Here is a 15929-nt window from a genome sequence, read left to right on the forward strand (position 1 = left end):
AAGTGCAGCGTAAATCAAACATAATAACAAAACTATCTGTAGTCTGATGACACTGACGAGGGGACTGGTAGAAGCTTCGGACCTTGGTGACTACAACGGGTACATTTGCAAATAGGTGCATTTCAACCACGGCTGATGAGGGCTTATCTCATAAAACTAAATGCAAATGGAGCTGGACTGTATAAAAATGTTCTCTAATTAATAAATCCTTAACAGAAAAAGTTGATTCGTTGGTGTTTTGGGCGTCAAACGACCTTCACTGAGAAAAGGAATGCGTGATAATTATCCTTGACAGGTGGTGAGACAATAGCTTATTTTGTTATGCGGATATTGACAGAATCTGCATTTCAAACATATGACCATGAAATTCACAAGTACCAGATACAACTGCCGATGAAGTGTAAACTGTAGAAAATGAAATATGACTCATCAAATCAAATATGACTCATTCAACTAACCGTAACATAACTTACTTAAGTATATCTAATCCTACCCTGCTCTACACTAAATGTATAAGATGACTACGGTCGAAGCCGCTTATGTTAGGAGAGAGAGAGAGAGAGATACTTGGTCAAGAACATCACACATAATAATCAAGCATAGTACTTAACTAAACTAACAGTACCTAATTTAACCTGATGCTAACCTAACCTAACACAATTTAACCTAACCCAAACTAACCTAGTCTGACCCTAACCTAATTTAACCCAACCTAACTAACCTGGCTTGACTACAACCTAACCCCAACTTAATCAAACCTAACCTAACCCAAACCCGACCTGACCCTAACATGACCAAAATTAACCTAATTTAAACTAACCTAACCTAACCCGACCCAAGACTAACCCAACCAAAACCTAATCTAGCCTGACTTGACCATAATTTAGCCTAACTTGACCATAACCTAACCTGACTCAACCCTAACCTTAGCCATAACCTAAATTTAACCTTACCTCACTCTAACCTAACCTTAATATGACCTGACCTGACCTAACCTAACCCTAATATGACCTGACCTAACCTAACCCTAACTTGCTGAAACCCTATCCTAACCTAAATAAACCTGACCCAACCCACCCTAACCTGACCTTAATCTAACTTAAATTGACCTAACCCATCCCAACTTCCCAGTCATTTACTGTGACTGATTGAGCTTAATCCTCAAATCAACAGTAGCAACAGTCAGGTTAGTTAACCTCCTTTTTACTCTTATTATATAACACTCCACATACATATACCAAAGGCAAGGGAGTTAGCAAAAAAAAAAAAAAAAAAAAAAAATAGAAAGCACTCCCACCCATTCCATCCCTTACATACTCCACTCCCCTCTACCCTCTTCCCTTTCTCTTATCTTAGCACCCCCTGGAGTCTTGAAGTCTTCAAAATGGTCCATGACTACGTTAATATAAACATAGGCGATTATTTTATCATGGACCGTAGTTAATGTAAGAAATAAGGTTACAAAACAGTCTTTAAGGGATCAAATACCATTGAATCACTTTGTTTTTCCTTAACAGTCAGTTGAAATACAATGGACACTTAAAAAGAAAAAGATAATTATATGGAATCCAACTTTAATCTGACTTATTTCTTTTTAGCGCCATCTCATACACTTAAATCAAGTCTGTCGTTCTTAACCGTTTTCGCACACTTTTGAATTCAAATGCAGCCCCGTAAGATCCACCACGTCTGTTGCTGTTTGCATCTTCTTTGTATGATTAAATTTCACCTTTGACAAGTACAGTCGTATTGAATAAGAATATTACAATGTGGAAGAACCATAGATAATCCCCATACATGAAGAAGAGAGGAGCCTACGACAGGAGGCGCTGAGTGGCTGCGGGCTAAACCAACACCTTTGTCCTATTATGTGATTTAAGGAGTATTGGAATAGGTAACAATCACTACTGGGCGGATTGGAGTGCGGGATTCGAACCCACAACTACCCGAATACTTGATTAGCGTAGTTTTGGTTACATCGCCAGCGCGCATATTGTTTGAGTAGCAAGTGAACTTAAACGTGGAGAAATGACGTTGCAGTTTACAAGGCCAAGGCAGTTAGGACAAGGTTAGGGGGAGGCTGGTGGGGGTGGAATCTTCAAACAACAACAAACAATCTTGGCCTTGAATGACGGATGATGCCAGAGGCAGTGTATAATGTACAAGGTCAAATTCACTCTCTCTCTCACTCTTACTATCTATTTATCTCACTCAAAAAATGCTGATCACTTTAAACGCTCACTTTCCCTCTTTTCAACTACAATAATTAAATATCTCATTTACCACCTCTGTGCCTCCACCTCTTCGACACGACATTGCCCCCAAGGATAGAAGTGTTGCATTTCGTCAACGAAATACTAATACTGTTGTTCCCCTCTCTCTCTCTCTCCCCTGGGGGTTTCTGGGCTGCTTAGAGAGCTCCTGGGGTCCCCAGAATTCTCCAAGGGCTTCCTGGGTTTTCCTTGGGCCTACTGGTACCTTCTGGGACCTACAAGGCTCTCCTAGGCTGTATAGAAGTCTCCAGGATTTTCAGGGCCCTGCAGGAGCATACTAAATTGACCAGGAACCATCTCGGACCTCCCGTAGCTTCTTTTGGTCTCAGGGTCCTCCTGGTATCATCTCTGGCCCCCTGGACACTCCAAGGGCCTTCTTGGCCTTCAGAAACCATTACTAGTTTAAGAGACTTCACGAGTCCTTCAGGGTCTTCTTGGGCTCTCCAAGAACTTTATGAAGTATCTTCAGGCTCCTCTTCAGGGCCCACCACAGAACTCTAGAGGGACCTCTGTGGGCTTTTCATCTTTTCAGGGGCTTCTAAGTGTTTCCTAGCGCCTTCTGGTCATTCCAGGGACCTTCTGGATTGTAAGGAATTTTTAAGGGTTCTCAAGAATCTCCAGAGCCGTCCAGGGACCTCAAGGACATGCAGGGAAATCCAGAGACACCCCTTGCCTCTTGAGATCTGAAGTGGGTTTCCTGCGCTTTTAGGAGCCTTCAGTCTCTCAGGGACTTGTGGGAGGTTTTTAGGATTTTCGAGGACTTCCAAAGGACACCGGGGGATTCTTGGGCTCCACTGGACCCTTCAGAGGTCTTTTGTGTCCTCCAGAGCCATCTGGAGGGATCTTGGGCCCACTAGGTTGAGAACTGTCAGGACCTCTCGGACCTCAGGTGTGACCTGCAGATGTGGAAATGTTAAGATTCGGCAGTAGCCTCAGCTTTGGCTGGGCACCATGTACACATCCTTAGGTGGTCTTGATATCTACTTCGACGGATCCTTGGCACCATCAGGCCCATAGCCATGGCAGGGGGCTATGGGAGGGGAGGTCTTAGCTCCCCAAAAATTCACAAGGTCACCGAAAAATTTGATCACAAACTTGGAAAATGCCAAGAAAAATATGATGACGATAATAATAGTAATAATAATAATAACAATAAAAATAATAACAACAACAATAATAATAATAATGGGACCTTATCTTTATAAAGAATATTTATAATAGAACTTGATTAATACAATTTTTTGTATTGTAAGACTTAAATCATTACATTCATATAAGAAATTCTATTAAAAATATACACAAGAGGAAAAGTATAGAAAATAGAAGTCTCCCTTTGCTATAGAAACTGTCTCCCACAGGGTCACATTGAGGACAAATCGAGTGACCTCAAGAGTTTGGTCCAAACCCATTCCTTGGAATGATTTCTGGGATACAAAAAAAATCCTCAGGAGACTTCAGGGGATCCTGTGGGTTTCAAAAGCCTCCAAGGGTTTCCAGGAACCATCAAATGTCAAAACTACCTCCGGCAACTTCTATAAGTTGTCAAAAGTCCACAGATGAAGCCAAGGGACTACTGAAGTCTACAAAATGCTTGCAGAAGTTTCCAAGGGCCTCCAGGACATGACACACATTTCCAGGGACAAGCTGGAAATCTCATTGGTTTTCATGTTTTGAAGGGGATTTTAGGGTCCTTTGAATTGTTTTAGTAATCTCCGTTGACACCAAAAGCCTTTAGGGGCTTCTAGGAGCCTCCAAAGGCCTCAAAAAGCTCACAGGGGCATCCATTATGGGGCTTGGTCTTTTAGAATCTTCATGGGCCTCCAAGAGCCTACAGGATCTCAAAGAACCTATATGAGTCTCTAGAGGGGCTACAGAGGCATGCATGTATCCTTGTGGGCCTCTATGTGCTATCAAAAACCTTAAGGGACTTTTATACATTTCCAGAGGCCTTTAGGGTATTCCAGGGGCTTCTTTGAGATTCCAGAGGCCTTTTGGGTATTCCAGGGGCTCCTTTGAGATTCCAGAGGCCTGTAAATGCTTTAAAAGCTTTTAGGGTGCCTTCACAGGCTCTAGTTTTTTTTTTACGAGCCTCGGAATCTGGTGCTGCCTTCAGGAGCTCCTGTGCCCTCCTCCCAGGTCCTCTGGACCCACTTATGTGAGTATCTTCGTCTCTTCTGGGAGCCCTCTGGAAATTCCCTGGTCCTGTGACCTTTCTGTAGATGTGGAATGCATTTTTGTAGACTTTGTGAGTCTGTCTAGCATTATAATGAAAGACTCCTTCCCCTTTATGAGGAAGGTAGGTGTGCATGTCAGAAGTTCTGGATTGAAGATAATAAAAAGGTTTATTTTCCTACTTTAATTAAAAGATTGAGGGAAGGGTGGTGAATGAGAGTGGACTATGTAGGGATGAAATGGGTGGGAGTGGATTTATCCCTTTGATTTTGGCTACCCTCCCTTGCAAGAGGGAAAAAGCTGTTGGTATATGTATCATACTTTATTTCCTCCTCTTTGAGTTTTGACATACTTTAGCATTTATGCATACTTCAGAGATTACCTCAATCTGTGAACCATAATTCCCTAAAGGCCCCATAATGCACTGTTTTTGAAGGAATACAGTTGTAATTTGCAGTGGATGACGTCACACTAAAATGTAAAGCACAGTGCAATTCAGTGGAATCACTTGTAAGGAGCAAAGCCTGGAGACTTGGGAGTGGTATGTCTGGTCAAACTTATTGTGGGATATGATTACTCAAGCTCTTTCCTAATACATACATCAAAAGCTTTTTTCCCCCTTATAAGGGTCCCAGGTAGCCAAAAATCAAAGGCATAAAAGCCACTTCCACCCATTCTATCCCTATCACGTTCCACTCCCTCCCTCTTTCCTAATAACATCTGTTTATGCAGATACCATCTGTTGACCACTTCAGCATTGACTCATCCAATAGCTCTTTTCCATCTTTCTCTGCCTCACCTTCACATTTCTATCTAATCTTGTACCATATCATTTCTCAAAATCATTAAGTCTTCTTGTCTGCCTCCCTTACCTACCAAGTCTGCCATATACAGCACTCAGGGTCCAATCCATTTTCTCTGTATTTTCACTCCCAAATACCTTCTTACGACTCTCCATTCCACCCAGATATTTACGCACTTCCTTTATTTTGATAATTCATCATCATTCACTGCCACATACAACCTCGCACTTGAGATCCACTTCCAGCTTCTCGTCTTCCACATTCATTCTGCCATTGTCATTCCTTATACATTTTTGCCCATATTTACTTTTTTCTTCACTCAAAAACTGTCCTTAACTGCTTCAGTCTTTCCTCAGAATTAACCATGTATTGACCTAGTTGTATTATACGAGAAGGGAGCTATGCTCGTGGTGACCCGTCTTTGCATCTTTCAGCATCAAGTTTTTTCTTAAAATCTTGAGTAGTGTTTGCACACACTGTTTCTTTATCTAAGTTATTCCAGATATCCAGCACTCTGAGTGGGAAGCTATTTTTTTTCAGATCTCTTCTATAGTTATCCTTTTTGAGTTTCTTTTCATGCCCTCTTGATTTTCCATTGTCATTTTTTAGTAAATCATTCCTATCAAGGATTTCCATTCCTTTCATGATTCTATAGATGGTCAGTAGATTTCACCTGCTTGTAAGAGCAGGTTTTCTTCCCAAATCCTTCTATTTTCACTCACCTTTGCCTAGAACTCTTGCATTTATCTTCCTTGCCACCCTATCCACATCAATGTTGAACAGCTACGGCAACATCATACAACACAATGCAGCCCCAGATTCACATTAAGCCATTCGCACTATGGTGCTTCTTCAGAAGATTCTTTCTGAAGAATCACCATAGTGCGAAACTAGTTAAAGAATAAACTCGTTCTATTTGTGTGTTTTCCCCTCTGCCTCTCTCACAACCTGTCAAGATGTCATCACATTAAGCCATTCATTCTTTTCATTCCTGTCCCTCACAAGTCGTAAGAACTTTTGATGCATTCAGCAGACTTCCTTCCATTATGTATATTTGTAACATACTCCACAAAGCTGTTCCTATTATATGCCTTTTCTAAGTATATGAAAATCTTAAAAAAAAAAAAAAAAAAAAAAAAAAATATATATATATATATATACACACACATACACCAAAGGCTTTTTACCCTTTACAAGAGAGGTAGCTAGTCAAAAGGCATAAATCCACCCCCACCCACTCACCACCCTTCCTTCCCTCTTTTCTTGGCTCTTCCTGGATGATGGGTCATGCCTGCATCTCACCTATTGTCCTAGGTCAGAAGCAGTGCAGCAAGACAGCACATCCACATGAAGGCCGCCTCAATTAATCAGTGACCTTCCCTCTCCGTCCAATCATCCAGAAAAAGAGAAAATGGGAGGAATCTTTTTGGGCTGCTTCAAAATATCATTCACACATAACCACACCCTAATCCCCCTCCCCACCATCCATTACCTTCCATGCATCACAATATCATCCATACACAATATATATAAATATATATTTACATACATACATACATATACCAAGGCTTTTTCCCCCTTCCAAGGGAGGTAGCCAAAAAGGGAAAGGCATAACAACACTCCCACCCATTTCATCCCTAAATACACTCCACACCCCTCCCACCCTCCCTCTCATCTGAGCACCTCCTGGATATATATTTACATAAATATATATATTTTCTTTTGTTAAATGCTTCTCACATACCTGTCATACCACAAGAACTTGATCGTCCCCTTTCATGGTTAAGAAAAAAAATCAAGCTTATTACAACAGTTTATTCAGGTACTAGATGCAATATATACAAGACTAGTACAGGGCAGCCAGAGATAACATATAAAAACAGAAAAAATAAAGAAAGAAAAGAGGTAATTTATTCAGGTACATGTCAATATGCAAACATCAAAACAAACATCAATCTGCTGCCCAGGGTCTTTCTTGCAGAACCAGGGTCCAGAACTTTTGGACCCCTAAGAATCCAGTCATGGCCACCAGAGTAACCCAAATTCACACAGGGAAAGGATTTTGTAGTCTAGTTTGACTTGGGTAAGTACATACATATCCCAAAGGCTTTTTCCACCTTACAAGGGAGGTAGCCAAAGTCAAAGGCATAAAACCACTCCCATCCATTTCATCTCCAATACTCCACTCCCATTCACCATCCCTCCCTCCCTTTTTCCTTGGCTCCTCCTGGATGATGGGTCATCTCAACATCTCACCCACTGCCCTGGGTCAGAAGCAATGCAACAAGACACAGCACATCCACAGCAAGGCCGCTTCATTTAATTGGCAATCCCCCCTCTGTCCCCTCATGCACAAAGAGAGAAGACAGGGAGAAATCTCTTCAGGCTGCATCAAAATCTCATTCACACATACTCCAATGCCCCTGACCCACTCCCTTTCATGTATCACAACATCCATACACAACCATTCTCCACTCACCCCTATCTTCTGTCCTCTCCCTTCCCCTTTCCCAATGCCCTTTTTACCCCCATTCATCCATCATTTATATCGCATAATCAAACGGCCCTTCATTCAAACCAACACACAAACGACACTAAACACCTCACCCTACACTGCCTCGTGTTAACAATCTCAGGACAACACAATATTTCTTCCCTGTGTGAAATATAGGCCCACCTGGAGGTCGTAGTTCTCTTCTGTTTAAGACTTGAGGCATTGGATTGACAGACTGATTGTGTGCATGCCTTTCTGCAAAGTTTTGTGGGGTTCAAAGAGAGGGAGAGGAGGATGTGATAAATGTTTGAGTAGTATGCCACATCCTATGGGTTGGAGTTGGGTGATGTTATGTGACAGGTGTGGTAATCTGAGGACTAACATAAAATTGTGAGCCAAGCATATTCTGCACTGCTCTAAGGGTAGAATTTTTGTTTCCAAATGAAGATGATATACTTAGGGTACTTTTGTGCATCTATTTACTGTTTGTAGTTTTTCTTTGTTTAATGCAAGACAGAATACTATAGATGCATTGTTTAGCAAGGTTCTTATGAAGAATCTGTATACTGTGAAGAGCATTTCTTTTTCTGTCTGAGTCCTTTGCTCCTACCCATGGAGGATCTGTGATGGTGTTCTGATGGAAATGATCCTACCAAAGGAGTTATCAGCAACTACCAATCATGTACACACAACCTCTCCTTAATCCTACTTGAGGTGCTGCCAAAGAGTTAGTACCTGGTCTCTGGAAAAGACTGAAATTTAAAATTTACATAAAAGTCTACCATGACCTGTCACGATAGTGGCCATACTTATCCCTATCATATCTCTCAGAATACAAATGCTTGACATTATGTAAGAAACCTTTAAATCATGCCACTATATCTAAGGATATAAATTAAATTTATATCATCTGAGAAGAGTATCAATCGAACTGTTTTGTTTGATGTTTCCCATGTCACACCAATTTATTAATATGGTGAACAAATAATTATATATACATATACACACAAACTCAGAATTCATACAGTATAACTTACATTACAATAACACTTATATACATATTTAACAAATGTACAAATCTACATATGTATGTACAATATGATGAACATGAAGATAGGAAAAGGGTGGATGAAGGAGAGGGGGAAGGAGAGGGGGAAGGTGAGGGGGAAGGAGAGGGGGAAGGGAAATGAGGAGGAGACAGAAAATGAGGAGAGGAAGAGAAAGTGGACAGGTATATGTACAGGGAGTAGAAGGGGAGATGGAAAAATACAAGATACAAATACAATAGTTTGGTTTATCCAACTATACATTAAACTTGACTAAAATTTATAAAATGGTTTGCCTGAAAAAAGAAAATGTGAAAATGTATATTGTATATACAAGAAAAGATAGACATATTTAATAACAAGTGAATGATACAGTTCTTTTTTTAATTTTTCTAAATTCAATGTTGAAAAATTAACTTTAAAATCTACTGTCCATATGTATAGCCAAATTCCAAAGTTAGTCAACAGTCTTCCTGTTCATAAATAGTTTGGTATATGATGACATTCCACAATGTGACAAATTGTATTTACATTTTAAATGAAGTTGGGAATTGCTTTGTCAAACACTGGCATCTGATCCATATTTACATTGAAAATGTGTAAAAAAAAATTCAAGTTCTACTGTTATGCATAACATGAAGTAGAGACTTTGTTTGCTTAATACTGATATGATTTACATCTACAATGAATAAAAGCTTCCCCTATCCCCCAACAACAACTACAACAACCAAAAAATATACACATACACGTACCTATGGGGGGCCTTTTCCTCTTACAAGGTTAGTGGCCAAATCAAAACATACTCTCATCCTACACCCATCAAATAATCCATTTGATGTCACTCCCATCTTAGCTATTTATGAATGATGGGTCATTTGTCCCCCACTACACTGTTTGAGTCAGAGGCAATGCAGCAAGACACAGCACCTCCGCAGCAGGGCCCAACAGTCAAAGCTGGTTTACTCCCATCACTTCATTACAAGGGAAAAATTGATCTGATAAAGTGATTCACCTTGCATCAGCAAACTGAAGGACCAACCTATTCCCTGGGGAACAATACATATGAGAATCACATATGGAAGTTCTAAATGTGTTCCGATAACAGCGACTGGGAATGGAGTCTGAAACTAGTGTAATTGATTTGACCATAATGACCAAGAAGTAGCACTCAAATGTGATTTTAATTTACTACACCTACAAAGTCCATCTTGTTCTAACCCGAGCAGTGGGTAGAGGACAGGGATGATCCACGAGGACCTAAGATTAATAGAACAACGAATGGATGCTGGATGGGTGTAAGGTGAATGTATACTTTGGGTAGTCACTCCCTTTAGAAAAGGAAAAGGCCCTTTTGGTATGTGTATGTATATAATAATGTAATATCAAGGGTGTAATCTGTTGGAAGTCTGGGGTAACAAAAAACAAAAAGGCCGTTCTCAAACTTTGGAATTTGGCTTTACAAAAAACTGCGTCATGATGTGTGTCCTATCAACGGATAAGTCCTATCTGTGGATATAAACGAGACAGTACTATTGAGGTAATTTCGTATTTCTCTTTGGGGATCTCTTCACTCATGGTAATAAAGTGACAACCTTCTACTTAAATACTCTGCTGTGATCACAGTGGTCACCTTTACCTCAAGTGCTCCGACTACCAAATTAAAGTGCAGTTACCGACAGCAGCTGGATTCAAACCTGGTCTGATGCAGCATATGCTACATCTTTAAAGCACTAACTGGTCTCCTTGACAACTTCATTCAAATGACCATAAACCAGTTTAAGTAACTTGGACTGATGAAGAACTGAAAAAAGATAATTTATCGTATCAGTATTCTGTCACAACTTTATAAATGCGATTATGCACTGATCCTTTATATCCTACTACATCCACTGCAATTGGGACCAACAACGGGTGTCTGCAAGTAGTGGTCCTGCAAGATGAACATTAGTGATTCCTTTCCCTGCAGCTCCTCTTCAAAATCTATCTTGCAGAACCACTAGAGTGCACCAAGAATAAAACTTGAGTATTTATAAGATGAAATGGTTAAAGATTCATGTTAATATTTACTTATCTTATAAATGATGCTGCAATACAAACCTGGATTTGTTGGTATCATCTCAGAAATTTCTTCTACGTGGTCTTGCACCGGAAACACTTTGAATATAGTTCCTGAAGAAATAGGAAGGTGTGAATTTATAAGAAGAATCTGGAACATAACTAATAATATCATTGGGAGAAGGACTCTTGATTTTCAAATATAAAATAAAATTCTATATATTCCAATAACATTATTCCATCTACCACCCTTCTATCCACCACCCTCTCCCATGTGTACTTATGCTTTACTTTCTTCCAAAACACTGTATTTGCTATGATCAACTCTCTAGACACATCTCCACCATCAACTCTCAACTATGATTTTGTTCCTGGAACTTGGCAAACTACAGAGCTAGCCTTTCCAAGGCCTGTCACAATAATGTAAAAATTGAATAATGCTGCACCACAAAGCCATGGACTATACATTTGGGTGAGTATGCTATCAGGGTTTCTTGTTCATAACTAGGAGTAAAAACAATGACTTACTAAGCAGCAACATGAAATCTTCATCTCTCTCTGTGTGTTTGTATTCTTCATCTTCGAATTGCCACTTCTCCTTCTGGGTGACGGCAACGATTTCTGGGATGAGGGTTTTGTACACCCAGTGGCTTCCTTGCCACTTGGACAGTAACATCAAACTTGAAATGAGGTTATAAGAGCGCTCCTTTTTCTCATATTCTGTTAAAAGAAAAAAATCATGCATAATAATCAATCAATCAATTATCAAAAAAATAAAAACTATCTATCTAAATACCAAGGGCTTTTTCCCACTTACAAGGGAGGTAGAAGAATGCTCATTTTTCTCATATTCTGTTAAAAGAAAAAATCATGCATAATAATCAATTAATCAATTATTAAAAAAATAAAAACTATCTATCTATATACCAAGGGTTTTTTTCAACTTACATGGGAGGTAGCCAAATCAATAGGCAAGTACCCACTCCTACCCATTTCACTCCCATCCACCACTCTTTCCTCCCTCTCATCTTAGCTCCTCTTGGATGACAGGTCATCCCTATATCCTGCCCACTACCCTGGGTCTGAAACAATGCAGCCAAACACAGCACATCCACAGCACGGCCACTTCACTTAATCTGCGACCCCTCCTCTCTGTTCCCCTCATGCAGAAAAAAGAGAAGATAGGGAGAAATCCCTTTGGGCTGTATCAAAATATCATTCATACATAACCACTCCCTATCCCCCCCTTATACTCTGCCCCCTCCCTTCCTTGCATAACATATCATTTATACACAGCCACTCTCCATTCACCCTTATCTCCTGCCTTCCTCAACCATCTCACCCTTGATTGTTCCCTCAAGTTCACTCCATTTACCTCTGCCTTTCACACCTCTTTTACTAATCTTTCTTTGCTCATTATTTCCATGTGGATGTCACCCTTTACTACAGGTACTAAAATTATTATGAAACCTTTTTTATATTAGTAATAAATTTATATAAATATCTCTTTATACATTACTCTTTAAGAATTACTAATTCATTTACTATCTACATTAAAAAATATTGAGAAATACAGTAGAAGCCCAATTTAGCAAACTAATTCAGCCAAGTGAAGGTTCTCTATAAAACTTTTCTGATAAATTGGGTGTTTGTTATTGACACCATAGTTAGTGGAGTTTTCTGTTATATCGAGAGACTTTCCTCTAAATACCATTAACCATTTGCATAAGAAAATGCTAATGGTCATGTATACTGCTAAATAATGGAAAAGTGTCTGATTTAGCAAACTAATTCAGCCAAGTGAGAGTTCTTTATAAAAACTTTTCTGATAAATAGGGTGTTTGTTATTGACACCCTAGTTAATGGAGTTTTCTGTTATATCGAGAGTCTTTCCTCTCAATACCATTAACCATTTGCATAAGAAAATGCTAATGGTCATGTATACTGCTAGATAATGGAAAAGCACCTGATTTAGCAAACTTTTCCCATTAAAGTGGATATTTCACTACTGATTTTCAACTTCTGTAAATCCTGGCTTTTGCTAAAAAGGGATTCATTACATCAGGCATCTATTGTACTCTGAATGCAGTATGTATGGGAACCCAAGAGTTTAGATATACTTACTAACTAAAGCCGACAGAATCTGCGTGGCAATACTATTTGGATCTTTGTCAGGCTCCTTCCTTAATCCTGTTTGTTTACCATATTGTGTAATTAGGTTCTGCCGAACCCGACTGATCCCAATCCATGGTCCGTGGTAAATAATCCAGTGGAGGACTTCTTCCAGTCCACTCATTGCTGGAAAAAATATAAAAAATATTAAAAAATATATATTTTTCATTCATTTATTTTTTTGACAATATGTTCCTCTAAAATGAATAAAAAAAATCAATGTCTGGAAAAGAAATTATATATATATATATATATATATATATATATATATATATATATATATATATATACATACACATATATACCAAAAGCTTTTTCTCCCTTACAAGGGAGGTAGCCAAAAAGAAAAAGGTATAAAATCCATTCCCACCCATTCCATCCCTAATACACTACATTCCCCTCTACCCTCCCTCTTATCTTGGCACCTCCTGGATGAAAGGTCATCCCTGCATCTTGTCCACTGCCCTGGGTCAGAGGCAGTGTTGCAAGACACAGCACATCCACAGCAAGGCTGCTTTATTAAATTGGCGACCCCCCTCTCTGTCCTCTCATGCAGAAAAGGAGAAGATGGGGAGAAATCCCTTCGGCTGTGTCAAATTTTTCTCACACATACTACCTCACCCTCCATCCCCGCACCCATAATAATAATAATGATGATACATACATATACCAATGGCTTTTCCTCCTCACAAGGGAGGTAGCCAAAGTCATTCCATTCCCACCCATTTCATCTCCACATACTCCACTCTCATCCACCACCTGTCCCTCCCTCTTTTCTTAGGTCCTCCTGGATGACGGGTCTTCCCTGCATCTTGCCCACTATCCTGGGTCAGAAGCAATGAAGCAAGACACAGCACATCAACAGCAAGGCTGCTTCATTAATTGGTGACCCCCCTCTCTGTCCCCTTATTCAGAAAAAAAAGAGAAGATTATACTGATACTAATTAAGAAACTACAAGTACAGATGACCTTGGCACAATAGGGGAAGCTTAATGGTTGGGGAGTCATACTAAATGCCAAGAAGGCAGATTGTACAAGGTATGAGAGAGGAACAGCAGAGGCAAACAAAATGCAAGTTTAGAACTGTAAGAAGAAGAAGAAGCAGCAGCAGAAGAAAGATGAAGAAAATAATAATCTCTACTAACTTAAGTTATTACTTACTTCTATTCTTTGCTTTATGTATCAGTAGCTTCCGAGTAGTTGTCAAAGCTGACAGGATAGCTTGGTGGCATATCCCAGGGAAGAAGTAGAGCACTTCAAATAGAAAGACTCTTGCCTTCTCCCAGTTTTGACTAAGAGAACACGATGCAGTGTACCATGCCACCAAACATGCGAGGGAATTGGGCTGCCGGAGAAAATAATACCATCAGGTGATTATTTTTCAAATTGGGTACATTTCTGTTAACATGGTGACTTTTTCAACATATAGCATAGAGTGGCTAGGATGATAAAAATAGTGGTGGCAGTGGTACTGTTGGTGGTGTTGGTAGTTGAGGTGGTAATGGTACTGGTAATAGTTGTGTGTACAGTATATCATCTGTGTGCTAAATTCTTTTCAACAGCTTCACACTGAGGAGATGCACCTGATCTAATTTCCATGACCTTTTACCAAGCAGTAGGGCACTAATGATTCTTTAATCTACCATCTGCCAATTTCATTCAGTTACAGGACTGTGCATTGTATATTAAAGGATTAACTAGTTCCATTAAAACCTTTACTGTGCAGCATGATATAGGAATTATAGAGATAACACAATATCTCTTCTCTAGATGATGATTTATGGTCCCACCCGGAGGCAGTTGGTTTCATGGAGGCTGTAGGTCTTCTTCAATAGAGACCTGGGGCAATGGACTGATAGATTGATTGGAAACAAGTGATCTTCAGTGTTGTGATTTGGTTTAATGTCATAAACACCCCATTTGGAAGGGGGTAGGATGACTCCTCCAGAGGAAAGATTTTTTGAAGTAGAGAATTCAGTGTAGCATGGCTTCACTACAAATTTGCTTGCCATCAATCTTGAACTGTTTCTACTCCTGCCTCTTGCCTAACTAGTGATGCTCATCACTTAGCTAACTAGCATCCCTTCTAAGAATACTGCTCAGTAAAAGACAGATTTTAAATACTGCCACAATCCATACCCTGTGGGATACCCTACTACAACAACTGTAAAATACGACTTAAACATCTTTTCATTTGCTCCTCCCATATGATTCTACTGAACTGTGGTGGGTGCCCTCTGCCTAGTATTGGGTTAGTCCGAGCACTTAACTAACATACAGTAAACATACCCGAATAGTGATATGAGTCTTGCTTATAAATCTGTGTATACCAATGAGAATTTGGTCATCTAAATAATTTTTTGGGAGAGGCAGTCTCAGCTCAAACAACTTGACAGCCTGGAACAGCTTGTACAGCCCTGAAGGAAGACCTATGTGAGCTTCATGTGTGACGATTGGTTCCTCTTTCATTATGCAAATCAGCAATGCTCTGGGGGGAGAGGAAGGGGAGCAGATTACATAATTAATCATTTAATGAAGTAATGATATTTTTCCTTATATGCTAAGACTACAATCCCACTTATATGGAGATGGCCGTCAAAACACTAACATAAAAAAACCCAGTAACTCAATCCTTACATCTCAGTAGCATACACTAACACTTTTGCTGGTGTAATGGTGCACTCAACACTTACAGTCTTACTGGTCTTACTAAATTTAATTTGGTATATATATATAACTCTGGATACCACAAGCATACCACACTGCTTAAACATAAGACTGAATATCCACAACTTTGTACAGTACATAAAACTTATGCAGTCAATATTTCACATTGATTTAATCTATCTACATACAAAGGGTTCCTACCCCCTTTTCAGGGAGGTAGCCAAATCAAAGCATGCACCCACTCCCT

At 39.6% G+C, this 15929-nt stretch overlaps 1 protein-coding gene across 2 annotated transcripts in view; it reads right to left on the reverse strand.

Moving 5' to 3' along the window:
- Window positions 1–8560: 8560 nt before the first annotated feature.
- LOC143025614 (uncharacterized) overlaps window positions 8561–15929 on the reverse strand; it is a 42819-nt gene continuing 35450 nt past the window's right edge. For both annotated transcript variants that reach the window (XM_076185558.1, XM_076185559.1), the window contains 6 exons: window positions 15305–15503; window positions 14177–14360; window positions 12968–13141; window positions 11372–11563; window positions 10886–10957; window positions 8561–10589 (listed from right to left, as the gene is read on the reverse strand). In XM_076185558.1, coding sequence (XP_076041673.1) covers window positions 10519–10589; window positions 10886–10957; window positions 11372–11563; window positions 12968–13141; window positions 14177–14360; window positions 15305–15503 — 892 coding nt within the window. In that variant the 3' untranslated portion in view covers window positions 8561–10518. The remainder of the gene's footprint in view (window positions 10590–10885; window positions 10958–11371; window positions 11564–12967; window positions 13142–14176; window positions 14361–15304; window positions 15504–15929) is intronic.

The sequence above is a fragment of the Oratosquilla oratoria genome, chromosome 5 (genome assembly GCF_046742065.1).
Source record: "Oratosquilla oratoria isolate Oo_2021 chromosome 5, ASM4674206v1, whole genome shotgun sequence".
In the NCBI taxonomy this organism is placed as follows: domain Eukaryota; kingdom Metazoa; phylum Arthropoda; class Malacostraca; order Stomatopoda; family Squillidae; genus Oratosquilla; species Oratosquilla oratoria.